Source organism: Vanacampus margaritifer, chromosome 17, assembly GCF_051991255.1.
Source record: "Vanacampus margaritifer isolate UIUO_Vmar chromosome 17, RoL_Vmar_1.0, whole genome shotgun sequence".
In the NCBI taxonomy this organism is placed as follows: Eukaryota; Metazoa; Chordata; class Actinopteri; order Syngnathiformes; family Syngnathidae; genus Vanacampus; species Vanacampus margaritifer.
In genome coordinates this window covers 13,328,609-13,352,686 of record NC_135448.1, presented here as the reverse complement: position 1 = coordinate 13,352,686, position 24,078 = coordinate 13,328,609, and the positions used below count along the sequence as shown (strand labels likewise).

The following is a 24,078-nucleotide window of genomic DNA, read 5'->3' as shown; positions in this document are numbered from 1 at the left end:
AATGTAGAATAAATGTTCTGAGTAAGTTGTAACGACACGTACACCAGCGAGTGAATGTAATAAATGACAAGTTTATTGTTGCACAAAATGTACAAAATAACAAGCAAATGGACAGCCGCACCCCTCCCTCCCCCTTCGCCCCACCCCAAAATACACACTTGCGCACACACTTGTACATACACACACACACACACACATCACTTATGCCCCTCCCTTTCCCACTCCAGTTAATTTCGCCATGATGAAAGCTGAATCCCTGATTGGAAAAAAAAAAAAAGAGTCAAATCAAATCCCTCTGACTATACGGCAAGTCTGATGGTCCAATTAGGCAGACGCATGGTCAACGTGAGAGAGACGACACATTTCACCCATTTCAGCATCACTGAACAATTAAAAATGAATAAAAACACCTTATTTACACACGCTCGCTCATGCCATCTACTTTATACAGACTAAGCTTGTGCACGTACCCCTGGATAGAAAATAGAATTTCAAAGATCAAATCAATGACTAAAAGCCTATCGACATCCAACATACAGCACTGCTTGAAATTATTTTTTCTTAAGTCTCGTTTTTTCTCAATTTTATTTTTGAATACGACTCTTATTGGCTGACCAAGCGAAAATAAATTAAAAATAAAATGAAACCTAGCTGACTGAATGCACTTTTTCTTGATTCCTGGTGCTGTCACATTTGATGAAGCACGACCTCCTTCACGCTCTTTTTCCAGTGAGTGTGAATGATGCAATGAGGAAATAATGATTTAGCCCTCCGGTTATGTTGCAAGTTAAATTGACTCGTTTTTAAAGTTGGGGCGGAAAAATAAGTTGTCGTAATTTTTTTAAATTTTTTGTAAATTTTTTAAACATGGGGAATTTGACTTTTAACCAATAATTTTAAGGGTTTATGTTTTTTTAGGTGAGTTATTTACCTTTAAATGCATTAAGGTGAACAAAACAGAAATATGGGGACGTTTAACTCTAATTAGAAAGCATTTTGTAGAAAATCCAAAATTGCTTTGAAGAAAATCATTCCTATTGAATTATACAAAAAAAAAAAAAAAAGTTGAAATGGTATTCATTAAACTTGGCCCGCATCAAATTGACCCCGGACATTATTGGTCAGATAATTTCAAAAATCTTGATCACACTTGCTACCAGTGCAATAGATAATGAGGAATAAACCGCGTTTGGGTAAATAATAACACTTTTAGATAATGAAATATGTACGGGGCCATTAACATTATTGAAACTTTTGTTTCTTTTTCTTCTGCTTTTGAATAAGTCAACATGTCCTGGGTCAAATTGACCCAGAATATTCATTGAGTTGAGGCTAATCAATAAAGTTTGATTGTAATTGCTTTAATAATGGGATAGAAACTATGTTTATTGAGATTTAAATTTATGTGTGACCCCCCCCCCCCCCCCCCGCCCCCCCATTTTTTGTGTGATTCTCTTTTTTTGTAATATTTTTTAATAAATCAACATGCCCTGGGGTCAAACTGACCCAATAACATTATCGACATGATATACAGTATGAGATGTAAACAACTCAATTGTTAAAAATAAAATACAGAAAAAAACATTCATTGAGATTTTTTGGTTTTGTTTCTGACAATTTTGATTAATTCAAGGTCAAATTGACCCAGGAATATTAAGATAGAAAAAGGATTTCTCAAGTGTTTCTGACACTTTTGGACTCTGACGCATGCCCTGGGACGGGGGTCAAATCGTTGTTCCTGAGAACCAAAACATAACAGGAGGGTTAATAGGTGATGTATGTCCAAGTGGCAGTAAGCATTGCTAAGCCTTTCGAAAAGATAAAGATAAAGCACAGTGATAGCTAAAAGCACGTTAGCACCTATGGAGAGAGAGAGAGACTCAATGAAGTTGTTCAAGTAAAAGCCTGCGTCGTGAACCGGTGAATGACTCGCAAAGAATGAATGATGTCATCCTTCCACCGGGGCTGATCCTCAACACTCAAAAGTATTGCGAAGCAATTCTCCGGGGATCGTCCATCACATTGCTTCGCCGCACGTTGCGACATCAGCCACAGTGGGAGAATCCCAAAAAAAAAAGATGCCGTGCAAACTTGTCAAGAGTACAGCAGGAATTAAAATGTCAGCTTTTGCGTCAACTCGCACCTAAATTGGCAATAAAAGCGTCCTCTTGTCGGTAATTCTACTTATTTTTAATCTGCGGTTTGTCTTTTTTTTTAATATATATATATCTTATATTTTCTGACTTTTTTTTTTTTAATCATCTCTATTTTCTTACTTTACAAAACAAGAGACAGAATGGTGGACAGCTGACAATAAATAGAATTCTTCTTCCTCTTCGTGTTATTTTTCTCGTCATCCGGAGTTATTTGTCGTAAACAAATTGGCCCTTCGTTGGCGTTTCGCGCGTTCTTTTGTTTTCCTTTTGAAGTGCACGCCCATCCCCGCCTCCTTCGTTCATTGCAGCAGCGCCCGGATCTGTTTGGAGGTGCTGTCGTCGTTTAGATGTCGTGTCGTATACCTGAGGAGCACATGAAGACGCGCATGTGATGTACAGTATAGTAAAAAAAAAAAAAAATCAACACAAACTTAAATTAGGACATTTTGCCCCTCATGGATACGAAAGCTATTCAAAGGGCATTCATATAATATAAGATGGCTCCATTATGGTTGTATAAAACCATATAAAAAATGGGGGTGGAATGATAAGAAAAATCTGCAAATTTGCAAATTTCTCAGTGCTGAACTGTGAATATGCATTGATTTTACTTTGACGTTGTAATATCACAATTCGCCACGAGATGGCAGACATTCCTTAGTTGCACTTACACTGGGTCTTATACTGTCTTATGCTGCTTATACTTATATTAATGTTGGTCAGAGGTGGCAAATCCAGAACCAGAAAGTAAGAACCCTGCCACAGTTTGGCTTTAGCCCCTGATGCTAGCTAGCTCCCTAACAGGTAAACGAGCACCATCAAAGCTAACTAGGGAGCTAGCTAGCTAGCTAGCACCTGTGGTTGGTTTTGTGCCGTCCTTGATTGGTCATCTTTATGCAATGGATGAAAAAGAAAAAATCACAATATGTAGTTAGTTTTTTGTTTCCTTCAAACAATTTGGAGGCACTAGTTGGGTTAAGATAGTGACAAATTATTATTAAAATATTTTTAAAATTGTATTTTGTTTTTATGCAAAAGCATTTTCGTCATACATCTGGTTCGGAAGTGTGCAGCCCCCTAGTGGCCGGCCAGTAGCACTGAGGAAAAATTGTGGCCTTCTCCATCTTTTCAGTTGCCTATCTCTAGGTTAGCTATTTCCAAATTCTTCTAATTGGTGTACATTTGATGTATAAAATTCAGCTCAATTTTGCCAAAAATAGCTATATATTTTAATAAAGCATAGCGCAATTAAAATCGAATTAATAATGAGAATAATGTTCTATTAATTACAGAATTCTACCAAACCTTAGACGGACACCCACCTCAGCGCGTTGAGAAGTCCCTCCACACTGTTGGACGGCTGCTCTTTCAGGACCTTGATGCAGCCCTTCATCTGTGCGGGAACAAAGACAACACCAGCCGCTTACCAAAGGTCAGCAATAATTCTTTCGAGCCGCCTCATTGCCAGCAGCGGTCCAAACAATGACACAGCAAATACTCAGAGCCGCCAGCGCTTTGAGAAGCGCTCAAGGGTGGAAAAGCAACCCATTCAATTCTTGTCTCCAGAGGAATAAATAAACTAAATAAACTCGATGACGCCTTATTACGGCGTAAAAGTCGAATGTAAGCAACCGCAGCGCTGCGATTGTCAAACACATTTTTTGTGAGCTTAAAGAAAGTGGCAAGCCATCCTAGGATTCAACTTAAAATAATAAATATATATAATCTGACACTCCTGTTATTTAATGTATTACTTAATATGAAACAAATACAATTATGTCGAACAGGCTGAGTTTAAAAAAAATACTATTTGGAAATAATTTCATTTCGTTATGTTTTTATTTTATCTCCAACCAAAACGTTGAATGCATGGAACAGGCAGATTTGGAACCTGGAAAAAACCTGCAATAAAAGTAATTATTTGCTGCCATCTTGTGGCATTTTGCTGCCATGCAGCTACAATGAAATGAGTTGAAGTGAGTTGAGGCGCTTCAATTAGGGATAAGTATTCCATTGCCGTCAAGAACTATGTGGAAGTTAGTTGAGGGACGTCCTCTCGACAAAAGAAATGGCTTCCCACCATTTTGTAGCATCTATACATGGATCTATTTTTTAGAAGAAGCATCAATTGCGTGCTGTTTGTTTTTTGTTGTTGTTATTCTCAAAAACAATTTTCACACAGATGCATTGAGTACACAACTTGATAATGTTATGTTCAGTAAAAATAAATAAAAAACACCCACGTCGATTTTTGAGGTCTTGGCGAACGCCCCGACGGGGTGGACGTGGTCGTAGAGGATGATGACGCCCACCATCACCCTCATGCAGAACAACATGGTGTCTGTGTTTGTGAACCGGCAGCGGTACTCCCTGAAAGACACACACCACTATTAATGTAGTACTAGAAAGGGCAGACAGTGTACAAGGACCTGAAGATAAACATCAAGAATATTAAATAAATGCTCAAAAGGCTTTTTTGTGTCTCATGGGGGGAAAAGTACTTACGGGGTCTCAAGCATGACACGGCACACGCAGGCCATGGTGCTCAGACAGTCTGTGGTGTCCTCAATGGGCAAGGTCTTGTTCTGAAGAATGGCAAGATGCAGCAACTCAAATCCATACGTTAATATTTATACATCAACATTATACATGATGCAACCCAAACTGAGCATAGACAAAGGCAAAAAAAAAAATATTTGAGTTTACTTTTGGCTCTAAATGTGAAAACCTCACAAAATGTGGACGTCCATGTTTTTCCATTGGGACATTTGTTTAGATGAGAAAACGTTCGGTACCTCCGAGACAAACTTGGTGGTGGCGTTGCTCAAGGTCTTCAGCATGGGCGTGGCCTCGGCGTAGAACAGCGACATCCGGTTGGCCATTTCGTTGTTCACCTCGTTTTCCGCTTCCAGCTGTGACACATTGATGATTTGTTTTTTTTTTTACTATGAAATTCACCACTACAGACGTTTCGTTTTTTAATAGGTTTTAGGTGAACTAATGAATACACACGCACATACACATACTCACCCACATACAAAATAAAAAAGATTAAAAAAATAATAATAATTAAAAATAAAAAAAGAGCAATGATGATGACATGTCAAATCGGTAAAATTACAGAATGAACAATACTGAGCTATAAAAAAATATATCTATGAAATTAGTTTTATTTGAAATGTCCTTCTAATTACTGTGTATTTTCTTTTTTTTTTCTTTTTTTTCTCAGTATTGTTCATTCGATTTGACATCATCATTGCTCTCATTTTTAAAAAAATAAAATAAATTAAAAAAATAAAGAAATAAATTAAATGTTTTTTTTTCTTTCTCTTTTTTTTTAATATATATATATATATAATTACTGTGTATTTTCTGTATACAATCCTACTAAACAATGCAACTAGAAAAGAAAAAAAAAGGTAGCAAAATATTCCAACTAAATTCTATAATCTAAATAGCAGGCCCTTACTTGCTGGTTGTTAAGCCTGTTCCTACTAATAGTCCTCCTGTAGTAGCTGAAGTCATTCTGAATGGCTGGATTTGTCATCTGGACACAGGCAGACAACAAATATTTATCATGGTAAATAATATGTACAGTATATTCCACAGTTGCTTTATTTGTTTTTAGAATTGCGTGACTCAGGATGCCCACCTCTTAGTCTAAGAAGGAAAAAAAATCCTCACCTTGAGTTCATCAAAACTGAGCGTAAAATGCAGAATCTCGGCAAACTGCTTGGCAAGGGCCTGCTCTCTTTCCAGGTGCTGCATGGGGGCGTACGGCGGGCTCGTCAGCGCCTCCAGCAGGCTGCGCAGGGCGTTCTCTATACACACAAAAAATGTGGTAATGTTGAGAAATTGAAGTGTAACGGCAGGTGTAATTTGCTCTAATCTTGTCATGAAGTGATTGAGTCAGATATGTAGCTAGTTGAAATGGTAGAGCAAAGGAGATAGTTAACTATTGACAGTTCTGCACATTCAGGCGTTTCTCATATTTCCAATACAAATGCGTCCTTTACATGGTGAAAAGAAACGGCGTATTGTACAGTATTGTTTAATGCCTGAGACTAGCATACAAACCGGGCATATTAGTCAAACATTTCATCACATTTTGAAATCAAAATAATCCTCACAAATGAAATTACAATGATCCAAAGTCCAATGTGCCGCCATTTTGATTTGTGACGTAAGATAGGGATTGACATTATAGCCGGATAGGGAAGTAGATAGTGTAGGTAATTAGCTGCTAGCTGGCTAAGTGTTGGGTAATGGGCAGCCTGCTGGTTGAAAAGATAAAGCTAGCTAGGGTAGCTAATCGATAGGAATCTTTGGTAGCTAGAAAGTTGGTCCTGGATTGGTGGGAAGCTTGCTAGTAGCGCTAACTTGATAGATAACTAGTTTGCTAAGTACTGTAGGTAGGTACAAAACTGGCTAGGTGATAGGATTCATTCAGTTTAGTTTATTTCAAAGGACAACGTGCAGTGATATTAAAAGATGGCTGCACCAGATTTAGCACTATGCTAATTTCCATTTGTAGTATAAGTATAACATTACAGAACAAAGTTAAAATTACATACAAAATGCAAAGTGCTGTGTCATCAAGGTACAAGTCTAAAAGTGCAACAGTTATTAATAATCTATAAGAAGCAAAATACACAATCCAAGATGGTAGGTAGGTGCTTTAATAGTTCAAAAGGTAGCGCTAACTACCTGGATAGATTGGTAGCTTAGGAGGTAGCTAAGTAGCTGGCTAAGTGATAGGTATGTACCTAGCTAGGTTGTTAGTTGTGGGCTTCGAGTTTAAGGTGTACTTAATGTCCTGTCCCTCTCATGTAACTAAATAAGGTAACTCATGTATTGGTGACAGTGCGTGTCCCAGGAGTCCATCACAGTTGGACTTTTGTAATGGGCTCGATGCCTCAAAGGTCCTGAGGGACCGTCTATTTGGCTCCTGGAGAATGAGAGAAAACATCACAGGGTCCCATCCGGTCCTCGCCATTAAAAATGTATAGGGGCCTTCTATAAATACAGAGTAAAGTGTTTCATCTAAAGGGCCCTCGCCCTCGATCTTCCTCCCTCCGCAGATTGGGTAAGAGATACACTTTATCTTCTTGTTCACTGGAAAGTCAGGATAAAAAAAAAACACCAAAGAAAAAAAGGGTGGGCATTTATGTAGTGTAGATTCTGAATGGAAAAGATAGAACTGAGCTTACTAGCAAGGTGATATATAGATTGACAGATGGGTTAAACGGTATTGCGCATGGAAACATTAGCGCCGATACATTAGCATGAATTATTATTGGTGAGTGTTCGGGCGATACAGTGGGAACACAATGTTCAGCGTTGCCTGTGTTAGTAGGCAGAGCAGAGGAGGCGGGTGGGCAGGCTGGCTCCATCCCTCTTCTCTCTCACTGTTACTGTAGCAACAGCTGCCTCCATCTATGTGACTGAGTGTGCGTGCGCGTGCGTGCACATGTATGCTAACAAATGTTCTGTTGGCTCACCCAGACGCAGTGAAAACTCATAGAAGCGCTTCAGTTTGGCCACCAGGGGACACACGGCATTCCAGGCCTTCTCCTGCAGTGCCAGGTCACCCGGGTTCTGAATGGCCTACAGGTAGATGACAATCACATGTGTTTACATACGTTCATGCATCATCTCTTTCAATGTTACATACCCTCACTGAGCTTATTTCATTGCCCGCCAACACTTACTTCTCGTATTTCCTGCCCGGCGCCGTTATAGGACTGCAGCTCCGCCAGGATCCCGTGGGCCTCCTCCAGCACGGCGCTGACCTGGTTCCACACGGCCGTCTCGGCCTCGGTGGGCTGGGCATCTGAGACGGGATGAAGGAAAGGATGGGACGAGGGAGTCAAGTAAGGAGTGGGAAGTGGGAAGGGAGAAGAGGGATGTTGTTGTAAGAAATAAGAGATGAAAGGGTGATAAGCCCTAAAGATTGAGATAAAAAGGCTTATTTGTTGCCACGTAATAGCATCCGTACATCCAGTATATCAAAAGACACATTTGTAGTGTTACTATGAGCGGCCCATTAATAATCCAATTATCACGCTCAGTCAGTTACGATGTGATTAGGGAATTACTTCCTGTGTGCAACTAATACAGGATGCAGTGCGATTAATTAAAACGTGACTCATTAGTAAATGTAGAGATCCACTTTGAATGCTTAAATTTAATTCAATATTTATTTATTTGGTTTATTTAATTTTTTTTAATACATTATATTATTAAATGAATTTATTATGTTTGTTTTTTTTCTCCATTATATTGTACTGTACTTCAAGGGTAGATTATATTTATTTTATTTACACTCTAAAAACAGTTGGATCAAAAATGTACCAATCCACTTCATGGGTCAACTTAACCTAACTTTCTGGGTAGTTTTATACAAAATGACCCCTTTTTTTTTTTGGACCCAAGTAAAGAATCTGACCAATATTTATGAGTTGTTTTACACACAAAAAAACATTTCTTGACTCAAAGTTGGGTCAAAGCGACCCAAGTAGAAGATCGGTCTATTTTTGACCAAACGGTTTTTAGAGTGTAAAATATGTCTCTCTTATATTATTTCAAGATCTACCATATTTTTTAGGTCACATTTCTTAGGGACATTTATTTGATAATAACTAGAGATCAAGGACAGTAGAGCTTGGACTGGCAACCAAAAATCCCCATTTTTTTCTTTCATACGTCAGACATTAGTTGCCATGACTACTACTTCTTCTATTTCTTTTTCTTCCATTTCTTCTGCTTTCTTTTGGCCATTGGCAAATAGAAGCAGAAGTTTCACATCTATCCGGAACTCATTTGCTGCTGTCAGCACGATTATGGACCGGGGAATTCGGGTTTGAGTCCGAGCTCTGATTTTAATATACACGTCGCACCTATGTTTGTTTGTTTTTTTGGAAAAAAAAAAAGTGTTTCTTTTCTCAAATAAATAGATTTCAAATTTTTTCAAATGATCAAAATTGTGGTCCAAATATGAGAATAGCTTATTTAGTTTAGTCATCGTAGATTTGTGTACGCTGCCTTGTGTTCACTTTCTTCTGAAAAAAAAAAGAACTCTGATGGCCCTTAAGGGTAAAAAAAAAATAAAAATACAAACAATACACTAGCTATTACTTTAGCAAGGCATCCTTTCTCTCTCACTTTTAACAAACTGGAAGATAATGTTTACTTCGTACGTGAGCGGCACTCAAGCTGCTAACTTTGTTCTCGCCGTGTTCCCATGTGGTCTGCCGTGCGCGCAACGCGGTGTGTATGTGGGAAGAGTAAACATTTGAGGGACACACAATGGATGAGGCCTCTTGAGTCATCCCGCGGTTTCTTTTTTGCATTTTTCCTCCGCCGTCTGTGCCGCATGTGACTCAGGTAGAAATGAGGGTAACCTGTTTATTTCTTACATCCAGAGGCCTCCCTGCTGAGGAATCCAAATATTTGCAAACACAGAACAGTGTTGCTGTTTTATTTCTGACTCACTAATGTGATGCTGCTGTTCGGTTAGGTACATTGGAACCGGGTCAGTTTGCTTTTGGGATAGTACACTATTCACAAAGGAGTCGTTTAAGCCATGAACCAATCAAATGCAATTACTGGTTGAATTTGAATTGGTGTTTATACAGTCGACGTCATCGCACTGTTTGCATTCATGGATCCAAGACGAGACCAATCAAACCGGATGTTCTCAGGTTTGCTTAATAAACTTATTGCCACTTTGTCAACCTTTATTGTAAACTTAAACTATTTTTATTAAATAATGAAATAGAGAGAATTACGCTTTGTGTATTTAAACATCTGTCTTACTAAAGTCCACTAGCTTAATGCTAACACACAACGCAAAACACCATAGATAAGCTAACAAAGCTCTCATTGATTTTTACTAGAGTCGTTATTTTTACATGTATGTTTATACTGCCCCCTGGTGGCCAAGGCATGCACAGTGCACACCAAAGCGCACAATGTCTATTGAATTGAAGCAAAAACTCTTTAATCATTTTCTTTATATTAAATAATCAATGTGATATTAGTTCTTTAAAAATACGATAGGGTGCTATTTTTCTCATTCAATATATGTTACAAAAAATTGTTGTTGGTGTGTTTGGTGGGTGGCTGGAACGGATTAAAGCTATTTCCATTTATTTCAATTGGGAAAGATTATTTGGGATACAAACGTGGAACATCTTCAACTTGTAAAGTTTTGTGTATTTAAACATCTGTCTTACTAAAGTCCACTAGCTTAATGCTAACACACAATGCAAAACACCATAGATAAGCTAACAAAGCTCTCATTGATTTTTACTAGAGTAAAGCAGTTGTGACCGTTTGCGTTATTTTTACATGTATGTTTATACTGCCCCCTGGTGGCCAAGGCATGCACAGTGCACACCAAAGCGCACAATGTCTACTGAATTGAAGCAAAAACGCTTTAATTATTTTCTTTATATTAAATAATCAATGTGATATTAGTTCTTTAAAAATACGATAGGGTGCTATTTTTCTCATTCAATTTATGTTACAAAAAATTGTTGTTGGTGTGTTTGGTGGGTGGCTGGAACGGATTAAAGCTATTTCCATTTATTTCAATTGGGAAAGATTATTTGGGATACAAACGTGGAACATCTTCAACTTGTAAATTAAGCCACCCACTGTGTTAAGCTTTGAATTGTGAAAACATTTGAAAAACTTAAGACACTCAATGATCAAATAATTTGTTAACAAGGAAAGAAACCCGTGAAGGAAAAACGGGAAAAGGGAGGACAGAGGTGGTTTCATTTGCCAACATCTTTCTTGCGTCCTGTCATCCCGCTCACACATATTAGTTAGCACATATACACAGATGACACACACACAAGGAGATGAGGAGGTGGTCAGATGCCGATTGACTTTTTTATTTATTAATTTTTTTACGCCATCGGCATCCCCGGAGCAAGACAAACCCACACAGGACCGGCATTTGCTGCTCTTGTGTAACCTCATTGTTGTCTTGCCATTGCGCTATTGTGCGTCTGTCATCGTTTGTGACGTTTAGAACAATCAAAAAATACTGAAAGACTTGCAAATGCCAATCCCGGGTGGAAAAGTACGGAGGGGTTTGAAGGCAGAGAATGGTCAGCTCGTTAGGATGCATGAGGGGTGGAAATAAAAAAGGCGACAGAGTCAAAAGCAATCCAAATTAAAAAAACAAAAACATAAGAAGCGGATGGTCTCACGTTCAAAGTCAAGGAAAACTATTGGGCCATGCTCAAGTTCGGCGCAAGCCAGCACTTTCAGGAGGTTTCCCATGAGCCCCCTGGAACAGAAAGAGGGGAGACATCTGTGGGTGATGATGGGACGGGTGTCGGGGTGGTGTGCGCGCTTGTGCCACCTGTGTGTATGTGTGTGTGTGTGTGTGTGTGTGTGTGTGTGGGAGCGGGATGAGTGAGCTGTTGGGATGGCATGGTGGGTGCATGGCAACATGGACACAGAACTTCTTTAATCCCACTCAAAAAAAGAGAAGTCATTGTTTGTCATTTTAACTCATTTGCTCCCAAAAACGTATAAATGTTTTCTATTTTAAATATTACCATGCTCCCAAAGACGTATTTATACGTTTAATTTATTTTTTATTATTTTTTTTGTAGGAGGGGGGCAGCTCTTTAACCCACTGTTTTAAACAAATTTGTGAATAATGATGAAACTTAGCTATATTCTGATGCTAATTGCTGCAAAACAGAAACAGATAGAAATATACTTTTTTTCTGATGAAAGAAGAGACTCTAATCTTTCTTTTGGTAGGTTCCATGTTTTTATAGCAATGGAACACAATATTCTGTGGGCCTTGCAAAATCCAGTAAAACAGCCAGGGGAGCGAAGGGGGTTGCTTCAGTGAAAATGGCTGGGAGTGAATGAGTTCAACGATGAATTATTTATTATTATTATTTTTACATTTATAAAATAATTTAGAGATAGTTTTTATGGAGAATTAACTAAAATCTTGTCTAGTCGCAACATCTTTAGCCATTAAAAATATTGATTACAAATATGAATTGAAAATAAATCCAGATATATGTAATTGAGAGAAAAGAATAACAAATATAAAACATTTTCATTAAAGAATATGTGCATTCTGGCAATTATTTTTTATTATTTTAGAGCAAGGATATAAAGTACACCCTGAACCTCTCATTCACAAATGATTTTTTGTGTACATGACCTCATCTAAGTAGAAATATACTTTTTAGACCAGCCATCACGTTGCGTCCATTTTTATTTTAATATATATTTTTGGGCTTTTAGCCTTTAATTGATAGGACAGCTGAAGAATTGACAGGAAATGGGATAGAGAGAGCGAATGACCTGCAGGAAAGGACCACTTAGTCCGGGAATCGAACCGGGGTCACCTGCTCCGAGGACAAATGGCGCGGGTGATTATCACACTGAGCAAGCCAGCGCCCCATGCATATATATTTTCATTAAATAGTATATCTGTTTGTTGTGTTCTAAAGGGTTAACATTTTTCCCTTGACAAGGTCTCATCAGACCGCACGGCTGCACCAAATATTGCGAGAGTGGGACTAGAGAAGTTCTGATAGCAACGAACAACACCCACGACGACACTCCATCACACCATCATCAGCAAACTGGTAAAGTGCCTCCCCCCCCCCCCACCACCACCACCACATTACACCTCTGCTCCGCACTAACACGCACACACGTGTAAACACACACCCACGTGCACTCACATCCCAAGCACGTGCACGCACACCTCTTACTTACTTTCAAAGTCCAGGAAAAAATGAGGACAGTTCTCTAAATCCTTGCCAAGGACCTTAATGAGGTTCCCCATGGCTGGCGACCTGGACGGGAGGAAACAGCAAACCAAAAAAGAAATGCACACAATGCGCAAAAACCTGCCAGAAAATACAAAAATCACATCCCTATTTTCCCCTTGTCTGTCTTTAGAAAGATCGTAAATGACGCTGAGTTTTGTGCCTAATAGTCCAATTTCATCTGAAACCAGCATTGAATCATTTAGCTCGCTCGCTGGGAGCTCGGCAGCCGCTTTTAATCCGTTTACATGGCTATAGTAACCTAATAACAGCCAGCGACGCGCACTCTCGTCTGCCCCCGTCTAATGCTCCTCACTGTACATCAGTCTATAGATATTTCATAACAAGCGCTGCACACTTATTAGCCTGCGGCCACGTGCTAGTGCTAATGCTAATGCTTTGTGCCAAGCAAACTGTATGAAGACCAGGCTAGGTCAGAATGGAAACAAACAAGAAATGTGTGATAAGTTTTACCCTTACGGAGATTTGCATTATTAATTAACTCTTTGACTGCCAAAAACGTTAAATAACGGTTAGTAAAATCCTATGGAGGAGTGCCAAAGACGTTTTTTTCAAAACAGAGGTGAAACTAACCATTTTCTATTGTTGATTACTGAAAAACGGAATAAGGTAGAAACAAACTTTTTTTTCTGAAAGATGAGAGTCCAATCTTTCATTTGGTAGTATGTGTGTTTCCATTGTCCAAACCAGGGGTGGCCAAGTTCGGTCCTCGAGAGCCACAATCCAGCCTGTTTTCCATGTTTCTCTCCCCTAACACACCTGGTTCATGATCAGGATCGTTATTAGGCTTCTGCAAAGCTTGCTGATTAGCTGATCATTAGATTCAGCTGCGCTGCAGGAGGGAAACATGGAAAACAGGCTGGATTGTGGCTCTCGAGGACCGAACTTGGCCACCCCTGGTCCAAACACATAATTTTCCGTGGACCTTGAAAGATCAGTCAAAAATGCTTAAATCAACTGGCACCCACGGCATCCCTTTTCTGAAAATGTCTGGCAGTCAAAGAGTTAAACCCTTAAAGAGTTCAATTTAACAGTGTTAAGTATGTTGGTCATTACCCGAATTTGTGTTACAGTAAAATCCGGTGTTAAAATCTCAGTGTAAAATTGAAAGTGAAGGAAAAATGAACACTCGCTAACACTGCATAGTGTTAATACAATTTAAACACAACAGATGAAATGTGTAGCTTTGAGTATTTAGAAGCCTCGAACGCTACAAAAAATCACTCTATGTTGCTCATTGCATGTGAGGCTAAATTGGCAGCAACGTAGCTATTCCAATCTAATGAGATAAAAAAAAAAAATGGTCCATTTATCAAGATAGTCCTCAATTCAACTTTATGTGAAGACTACTTTTAAAAACAAGTGCGACCAAAGCAACGTGCCGCACTTAAATAACAACAATATCAATTCTTCAACTGATCATTCTCACAATGCGCAGAGCAATCGTTGGATTAAATATCAGATAATACGCCGGTGTAAAATGGACAGGGCGGTAAACATCAGCTAGCACGCTCTGACGCAAGCTTTAATATGAGCCCGCTGAGGAAATGAAACTGTCTGCTTCTATCAAAAAAAAAACACCAAAAACGGAGATAAGTGTTGCTGTTCTTTTGCTCGATTGTGCGCCACAATACTTTTTTCACCATGATTCACGCGTTTGCCTATATTTATACGTACAGTATACTATATTGAAAACAGGTTTTTAGCCACTGTAGCTTTAGCCGCCTGAACATTTAATTCAGCGATTATTTTCTACCACACGTTGAGAATTTTTGCTCTAATAAATGCTAGTGTACCTAATGTTATGGCCGGCGCACGCAAACCCGCAACATTTACGAGACGCCGCGGTGCTCAAGTGTGCGAGAATCGAGTTACATCAGGGGTGCTCAAGTCCGGTCCTCGAGAGCCCCTATCCAGCCTGTTTTTCATGTTTCTCTCCACTTAACACACCTGATTCATCATCGGGACCGATTAGCTGATCATTAGATTCAGCTGTGCTGCAAGAGGGGGGGAACTTGGGAAAACAGGCTGGATAGGGCCTTTCATATCATCTGGCACGAGAGCCGCGGCCAGCCTGGTGTGCCGTACGTCCGCTTCTGCCGGGTGGCGTTATGGGGACAAGCTGTACTGCACATGCTGAATCACTCTGCGTGTATTCTAAGGGGGAGCCACTGTGGCGGTCTTCTTGTGACTGACCACCTGCTCCGACCTCATGAATACATGAATAATTTCTTCTTGGAGCCAACCTCACCAGCTGATGGCATATACCCGATTCAATTTGTGTTCTTGAAAAGGATACGTTTCTGGTCATCGGTTATGTGAACTTGAACAGTCTAAAGAGATCGTAATAATACTCCGATTGGATGTAATGGATTTGAGACAGTTGATGGAGGGATGGATTGATAAAGTGTGATTGGTAAAAGATAGGAGTATGACGTAAAAAGACAATGGACGTATGTTGAGTCAAATCTGATGATGGGTTCTAAAAACATGTGCGATATTGATCTGGGTTGGTCATTTTTCTGCCACTAGATGGCATCGTTGCATTCGTAAGACGTTGGTGACAGTGCATTATTTCTTTTCATATCAAGAGCTATCTAATCTTTAACGTGAAGTCACTTGTGAAATTCTGCACATTTTTAAAATTGTAAAATACAACTTGAGCCCAGTCTCCACAGATATATGAATTGTTATTGCATTTATTACTGCTAAATTTTGACATGGACAGTACAGACTTTGCAAGTAATCGCGCTTTTAAAAAATTAGTGGCGTTAAAGGAACTTTAAATTAAATTTTGACACCCCTCTAATGTTCAATATTTTGTGTTTTATCCAGTTAAATTGATCACCCATGATAAAAAAGAGACGACCAATCTATATATTTGCGTGGTAGTAGCATCAAACATAAACCTCATTTAGCTTTATATGAGACCTTTTTTTTTTTCAAAAACTGCTCTCAGTATAACGCAGTGCACCACCGCAATCTACACCCACGACAATATACATAATAAATGAACACCACATCGACAATCCATCGAAACGGAGCACATTTTTGTGCAAGTGTACCTAATGTAGTGCCCGACGAAGGTAGACTGACAAGAGTAGCAGTATGCGGTCCAAGCTGAGAGCAGTGCTCGGCTTACGGTTGCCAGGTAACTGTTGGCCTGGTGATATGGCCCATTTGCCTCACAGCTAAGGATGCTGGAGGGGAAAGGAAAAAAAAAAAAGTCTCCGGCATACTCACGCGCAGCACACGCTTACTCATCTGATTACGACCATCTTTAATATTTGCCTTCTAAACACCACCACAAAAGGAGAAAATCCGCTTACCCTGCTTTTTTTTTTTTTTTTCCTTTTAAAATGCGTCACCTCTTGATCTTTGGGATCCTTTTTAAGTCCCGCTCGTGTGCGTTATTCCACGGAAACGGAGGTCTTTTAGTGGCATTAGCTTGTCACTCTGCTATTACTCAACACTAATAACTTCCACTCCTGACTTGTTGCGCTATGCGTCTCGGCGCATCTCTTTCCACTTCACACTTCTCTTTTTCAGATGCCTATTTAAAGCCGTGGGTTTTCTCTGGTGCGCCCCCCCCCCCCCCCCATGTTTGCTTGTTGAAAGCAGAAGCTCTTGGGATGCAAAGTTCGCTAATGCAGAGAACCAACATTTATCGCACTTTTACCATTTTTTTTACTCCTCCCCCCCTTCTACACTTTTTCATTTTTACCCACAGTCGGTGAAAATACGCAATTCTACGGAGACCACAAAGTAACTTTTTTTTCATAGTATTCTATAGTGGCTCTCCTTTCCTATATGAAACTGCATTACTGTCAACAACTGTTGTGTTGTATGTGTGTCTTAAAAAGGGGCGCGGCCAAATGAGTGATGTCAGGAAGGTGGTCAGTTAGTCTGCTTGTGAGCATGTGGGAGTGAGTTTTGGCCGACTAGCTCCTAGCGAGGGTCCTTATTTTCTTATTTCGTATTTGTGTGCTTGAATGTTTGTCCCATTTAATAATATATATAAAGGATTTCTCTCAAACCATTTTAAATCTGTGATAGGGAGCACTTCTCCTTTGCCGAGATAATCCATCCCACCTCACGGGTGTGCCTTAGACCGCCCACAATAAAAGGCAACTCTAAAAGGTGCCATTTTGTTTTATTGGGGGGGGGGGGTCTAGGGACCCAGAAAACTAGTCAGTTTTTCACCAAACTGCACCTTTCTGAGTGGCCTTTTATTGTGGGCAGTCTAAGGCACACCTGTGCACTAATCATGGTGTCTTGACATGGCACACCTGCGAGGTGGGTTGGATTATCTCGGCAAAGGAGAAGTGCTCACTATTACAGATTTAGATCTTTGAGTTAAATTTGATGTTGAGTATATAGCAATATAGCGGGGGAACACTATAAATTTATGTTTGCTGTTTTCCCCTCTGCTTGTCTTTTTTTAAGCAAACACATAAACGTCTCTTTTCCTTTTTAAGCTCCCATCATAAAAAAAAAAAAAAAAAAAACACCCTCCAGCTCGACTTACTCTATTTCAACACTCCTCTAGTCTTCGTCTTGTCACCGCACGTCTCCTTCAATCGTCTTTTTAGTCTCACTGGTGGCCCGGAGGCGCTAAAGCAATCCGAGTTGGCAGAATGCAAATGGTCGCCCGTATAGCACGTGACCGCAAAGGTCATCGGATGTGTGGCGTGTAAGTGCGTTTGCGGGCTCCCACAGCAAGCCTCATCTGCAGTCTGCCGAGAGAAAGCAGTCCTTCACACGCCAAACGGGTTCCCACACGGCGTCTGAAAAGCAAAAAGCCGGCGCCCAGACAGGAAGCCAAGCGGGCAGCAGCCACGCTCGCCCCGGCCTCCTTTCAGCTCTCCCTGAAAGATCCCTCCTGTCACTGCCTAGGGGGGGCTGCATTACAAACCAGCTCTGCTCGCCAACATGGCCGCCGAGACTAACCTCTAATCTCCATATGGGTCTCTCGCTTCTTTCAAAGGGCTTTGATGATCCCAATCTGCGTACACAACTTCCTCTTTACACCTCCTTCATTTTTCCTAAATTGCCCAATCTGTTGCTTCTTATTGACCCCCCCCCCCCCCCCCCCGCCATATGTTCCCTGCACTTGCGCTTCACTATTACCTTATGTTTGCGTCGACTCACGCGGAACAGTTCACTGCATCAACCGGGGCTTTGTCAGCTCCACGCGACGGTCCGAGCATCAGCAGCCAGCACCTGACGACAATTTGAAATCAGTCATCCACAGTGCAGGAGGAGTTACAAGAAAACAGGATTTAACCTAATTACAAAATGACACCATTTTTTGGAGTTGTTTATACAAAATGTCAAAATTGCTTGGGTTATTTTATACCAAATGAGCCAACTTTTGGGATGGTTTGATACAAAACAATCTAGAAAATTGGTAGACCCATTTTTTTTGACCCAAAATGAGTTCATTTGGACCCAATTAAGAGTGGATATAATTAATTATTACGAAAGGCTAGAAAATGAGTAAAGAATGATGAATGATGGTACAGGATGGTAGACACAGACAGTTAACTCATTCACTGCCATTGACGGCTATAGATGTCAAAAATTCATTTGAACTATTTCTATTATTTCTATTAATAAAATTTTAATCGTTTGACGCCCCTAATTTTAAATAATCTTTTTTTTTTTTTAATTAGGGGCATCAGGCGATTAATTTTTTTTAATTGTATTTAATCACATGACTTAACTCACGATTAATCACAAATTTTGTATCTGTTCTCAATGTACAATAAAAAAAAAAAATTCTAGGTTTTCATACTCTTGTTAACAAAAGTGGGGGAAAAAATGTGAAACAAATAGAAATAGTTCAAATTATTTTTTTACGTTTATGGCAGTGAATGAGTTCATTGAAAGTTGGCAAAGAATGAATTATGACGGGTTCAAGAAGGATGATAATTAAGAGATAAGGTATGCTGGGTAAAAGCATTGGTACACACTAAATACTTGGGTCAATTTGACCCTACTTTCCAATTTTTTGGGGGTGTGGGGGGGGGCTTTGTTTATAGAAAATTTCCCAACTTTTGTGCAAAACAACCTAGAAAATTGGTAGACCCATTTTTTTGACCCAAAATGAGTTCATTTGGACCCAATTAAGAGTGGATATAATTAATTATTACGAAAGGCTAGAAAATGAGTAAAGAATGATGGATGATGGTACAGGATGGTAGACACTGACAGTTAACTCATTCACTGCCATTGACGGCTATAGACGTCAAAAATTCATTTGAACTATTTCTATTATTAATAAAATTTTAATCGTTTGACGCCCCTAATTTTAATTTTTTTTTTTTTTTAATTAGAGGCATCAGGCGATTACATTTTTTTATTGTAATTAATCACATGACTTCAATCACAAATTTAGTATCTGTTCTAAATGTACAATAAAAAATGTTCTAAGTTTTCATACTCTTGTTAACAAAAGTGGGGGAAAAAATGTGAAACAAATAGAAATAGTTCAAATTATTTTTTTACGTTTATGGCAGTGAATGAGTTCATTGAAAGTTGGCAAAGAATGAATTATGACGGGTTCAAGAAGGACGATAATTAAGAGATAAGGTATGCTGGGTAAAAGCATTGGTACACACTAAATAAAACAACAAACAACAAAACAACCCACAACATTGGCTCAAGTAGAGGGTGGGGTTTAGTAGCGGATTGGTAAAAAAAAATTGGGACCCAAATTGAGTTATTTTTTTACCCAAATAATGAATTATGACGGGTAACAGATGATGGAAAATGAGTAAAGACTGATGGATGATGGGTAGAGAACAATGAGTATGAGGCTAACGCGTGATGGATGATGAATGATGGTTTAAATAAATGATGACGGGATAACGATGTAGTATGACGGGTTAAGACTACAAGTACGACCTGTAAAAGATAACGATTAAGGATGAAAGACAGATTGATGATGAATCGCTTGTTAGACAATCGACACACTGCCAATCCTACTTTATAATCTCCCAATCGCACACGTTTTTGTTTTGACGGTCTCCTTTGAGGAAACCTCCTAATGCATATTGATCTGTCCTGTCAGCTGAAGGCTAAAAGCCCAAAGGTCAAGTATTGCACATCAGGCAATGGCGGTGATCTGAAATAAACACATTTGGGGGGGTGGGGGTTCGGGTGTTGTACTTTTAAGCAAATGTACGGTGAATTGCACTACGTTTGACCTGGCTGCCTTCACTTATCACACCAAACAGCCACACAAACAAATTTCATTAGCCGTTTTTGCGGCTAATGAAATGAATGGAGGCCGTTGTCACAAATATTAATGGTCTCGCATCGAGTCAAATTGAGAGCAGACATCTAATCTAATTTGTCTCAAACTGCTTCTGGGGGTCCGACTGCACATTTTGATGGATTACTATTTTCAATTGTGCTCATTAATGCGCTGTGATTAAAGTTTCTCTTAACTTGGATGGAGTTCACTTCGCCTATCAGTTTGGAAGTAGGACAACAACGTGAGAGAAAAGACCGGAAGGAGGTCCGAGTTAACCCAAAAAGCTAGACCGGGTAAATGGGAGGTTATTGAGTGTTAGGTAAAGAAAAGAGGAGAAGACGGATTATTTTCCATTGTGTTTCATTGAGACATCATTTTTCACGTGGACACAAAAGATGGGTGGTGGGGGGGGGGGGGGGGCAACCAAGGCTTTAGCAGCCTCCTTTTGCATATAACGAACATGCTCTCTTACAAAGGTTTCTATACATTCATGCCTGTGTGCTATTTTCATTTATCGGCTCACAAATCTGTCAAATGAAGGAGACGATTGCAAGCTTAATTCGCTTAGAAATGTGCTGCACCTTATATTTCATGTAGCTATTAAATATTTGAATGCCCTCCTTTTGGCGGCCATAGGACAAGTGCCACTTCATGTTCGGGCAACCAGAACAGTCAAATTTGTATTATAAGTCATGCTGTAAGACAACTTCTTGTTATTCCCATTTTGTTAGCAAGGAAAGCATTTTTGCCTAATCCTAATTAGGATTATTAAGAAATGCATGTTGAGAGCGTCGTGTTATTTTCCACTCAGTGGCGTCAATGGTTCTCTCTCTCTCTCTCTCTCTCTCTCTCTCTCTCTCTTTATATATATATATATAATGAACAGAATAAGCTATATAGAAAATGGGTGGATGGATTGTTATGGTGTGCTGCTTAGTTGGAGCTCTTCTTTGTCGTCCTAAACGGAATACCTAAGGACCGTCAAGAATGACAAATGTAGCGCGAAAGCCGCGCCGCGGAAAACGACTAAATGGGCGGACCTCTGACCCGCGCCTGACCTAGAATCTATATATACGGCTCCAGGCGTCCAAGTCATACATCAGCCGGCGTGTCCCCGGAAGAGGCCGCGCTCCGTCGCAATGAGCCGCACTGAAAATGCAATCCAATGGGAGGGGGCAGCATGGCATAAACAGGAAGTACAGATACTTTAAAGTAGAAGTACAAAAAAAAATGATTGGAACAGAATAACAATAGATATTTGGCGGTGGATATGTTGATGTTCTTGCTATTTTTTATGATTGATTTATTTTTGCTTCCTCATTGTCTGACGCCAAATGGCTCAACTAAGTCAACCCGCTCTAGCTCACGCTGGGCTAATTAGTCAGCGTGCGCGTACGATTGTGTACGCAGAAAATGGAGTGGGAAACACACCGAACGGCAGCCGGCGTAACGGCGCGCCCCTGTCGATCTGGCACGCTATACTCGGGGAAACACACGACAACGGCGCACAACAATCACTTGAAGAAGGGAGCAGATGGTGCAAAAAAAAAAAAAAACTCCTAATGATGTCTAAATGTGTGTAAAAATGTGATCATAATTTGACATTTGATCCGGTTCTATTGTAAGATCTGGACCCTAACGCGGAGTTGCTAATTATAGCGATCTGGCTTCCTGCTCTTATTAGCTTGCTTCTAAATTGGTGTTATTGATCTCGCACAGCACCACGGGGTGGGAATTTGGCCGATCTGTTGAAAATTGATCCGATCGACAAATGAACTGAATGCGGTACTTTTGGAATTCCTCGCAGGAAAGTGCTGAGGTAATAACACTTGAATTGTATGGTAAAACGGAGATCAAAGTTGTGTACTCATTTGTAAGCGGACGAAATGTCTTTGGTCCGTTTGTTTGTTTTTTCGACTGGGGTAGTGAATCGAAGATGGGAGTTCTGAGTGAAGGAAGAGACAGCTAAGTTAGCATCTTGCGCTAGCGGCCATGTGTGTGTTTCTTACTATCAAATATGGGTAGGATTCTACTTCCTGTAATTTTTTTCCCCATTCCCGTTGATTCCACAAGACAGACTGATGATACTGACCAACTTTTTATGAGCTAAAGGACTTGATAATGAATGACCGCGATGTTAGCTTATAGCATTAGCAATGACTAATTAGCTGCCATATCGTTAGCCTAATACCATACAGCCATTTTTTTTTAATTTAACTTTGTTTATTTATTTATTTTTGACTCATGGATTTATGTCCGTCTCTTAAGATTGAGTGTTGAGTGAAGGTAAAGATTGCTATGTTAGCTTCTTGTGCTAGCTGCCATGTGCTGTGTGTTTCCCACTAAAATATTTGGGTAGGCCTTCTACTTCCTGTATTTGCTCCCATTCCCTTTTGATTCCACAAGACAGACGGTACTGACTAACTTTTTATGAGCAAAAGGACTTGATAAATACCGCTATGTTAGCTTATAGCATAAGAGATGACTTGTTAGGTGCTATATCGTTAGCGTAATACCGCACAGTCATTTTAAATGTATTTTCTAAAATGTATTTTACTTGTTTTCTGAAAACCTTTCGAATTTGATTTAGGAAAATATGTTAGGCTAACAACATGCTTGTCGCCCGTGAACATGGAAACCTAGTAAAGCAGATTTGACTCCCTTTTATATTAAGTATTCTACAGAAAGCTGTACATTCTGAATAATCTGCTGGTATTTACAGCCCCCTCCATGTTGTAGGTGTATTCAGACCGCCTCCCCGCCTCTTCTGTCAGACCACCATGTGCCCCGGTAATGTGATAATCTTCCCTTTCAGGGATTTATCCCCCCCCCCCCCCGATTCTCGACACTACCGGATTAAATGACACCATCGCCCAGTCAAAAAGGCTCTTATGTCAATTTCCAATATTATTTCTACCCAGCCTGTAATAATGTTCCTTGTGATCCGGCCCCTCAACAGCGAAGAGCACAAAAGGAGCATCGTAAGCGAGACCGGAGTGACAGATGTTCGAACATGTGCTTTATAGGCGAGTCAGTCAGTCAGTCAACTAGATTAGGAGAGATTAGGCCCGTCACAGAATGAATGTATTTGAGGAATTCTGCGCAGACAAGCATATGGATGTTGTATTTTAATCACATCCTTAGCACAGATTTGCAAATAACAGCTGTAAAAATTGCGGCTTCGTCAGCGGTGGTGACTCAGCTTTGAGTTTCTACTGGCTAAAAGTCCCTCTCGGCGTCCATTCGGGTGCCAAAATGTTTTGACGTAAAACTGTTCAGGCGTGAACGAAACTGCTTCGGCGTTATCTGCGACGATTTCTTCTCCGCCTCGCGGCTGCAAACTCAGCGATGGAGGAAATAATTACACATGCACTGTACGTCCCGCCAAAGACTGTTTTGACACTAACACTTGTCATGGCAATTTAGTAGGATTTTGCCCAAAAAGTCATTGCTTGCAGTCTCTCCGTATTTTGGGGGTCTGTACACCTTCATTAATGCCACCTCATCAAATTCACCCAAGATTTCCATCAATCAAGATCACAACGGCTTTACCTCTACTTACTTCCCACGACTGCAAATAGTGCATGTGTCCCACGTTTTGCCTACTTCTGCACAATTAAACCCATTAGTTAAACTACAGTACTGTGCTGCACTAGTAACACTCCTAGGACTAATTTGTGGGTATGAGTCACGCACTAGTAGCCTCCTGGACCCTACTCTAGTGACTTGTAATTTTCCTACTAGTATGCAGAAATGGCATTCAGTAGTGAAAAACATTACTAGTAGTAATACACTAGTGTGCCCTAGTTGTTCTACT

At 39.9% G+C, this 24,078-nt stretch overlaps 1 protein-coding gene and 1 long non-coding RNA gene across 4 annotated transcripts in view; one reads left to right on the top strand and one right to left on the bottom strand.

The window, feature by feature from the left end:
- The window catches only part of LOC144037355 (uncharacterized), a 9,136-nt gene extending 5,657 nt beyond the window's left edge, over nt 1-3,479 (top strand). The window contains exon 3 of the long non-coding RNA XR_013288881.1: nt 3,449-3,479. This is a non-coding gene — a long non-coding RNA (uncharacterized LOC144037355). The remainder of the gene's footprint in view (nt 1-3,448) is intronic.
- The window catches only part of fam49al (family with sequence similarity 49 member A, like), a 26,966-nt gene continuing 4,303 nt past the window's right edge, over nt 1,416-24,078 (bottom strand). Inside the window, exons 2-13 of one of the 3 annotated variants that reach the window (XM_077548779.1) lie at nt 18,131-18,223; nt 12,927-13,006; nt 11,381-11,460; nt 7,868-7,989; nt 7,658-7,763; nt 5,841-5,977; nt 5,626-5,703; nt 4,952-5,068; nt 4,662-4,741; nt 4,400-4,526; nt 3,479-3,549; nt 1,416-2,519 (exon numbers count right to left, since the gene is read on the bottom strand). In XM_077548779.1, coding sequence (XP_077404905.1) covers nt 2,456-2,519; nt 3,479-3,549; nt 4,400-4,526; nt 4,662-4,741; nt 4,952-5,068; nt 5,626-5,703; nt 5,841-5,977; nt 7,658-7,763; nt 7,868-7,989; nt 11,381-11,453 — 975 coding nt within the window. In that variant the 5' untranslated portion in view covers nt 11,454-11,460; nt 12,927-13,006; nt 18,131-18,223 and the 3' untranslated portion in view covers nt 1,416-2,455. Of the gene's footprint in view, nt 2,520-3,478; nt 3,550-4,399; nt 4,527-4,661; nt 4,742-4,951; nt 5,069-5,625; nt 5,704-5,840; nt 5,978-7,657; nt 7,764-7,867; nt 7,990-11,380; nt 11,461-12,926; nt 13,009-17,407; nt 17,425-18,130; nt 18,224-24,078 lie in introns of those variants that run through there. The other 2 variants (XM_077548780.1, XM_077548778.1) reach the window with 2 other exon arrangements.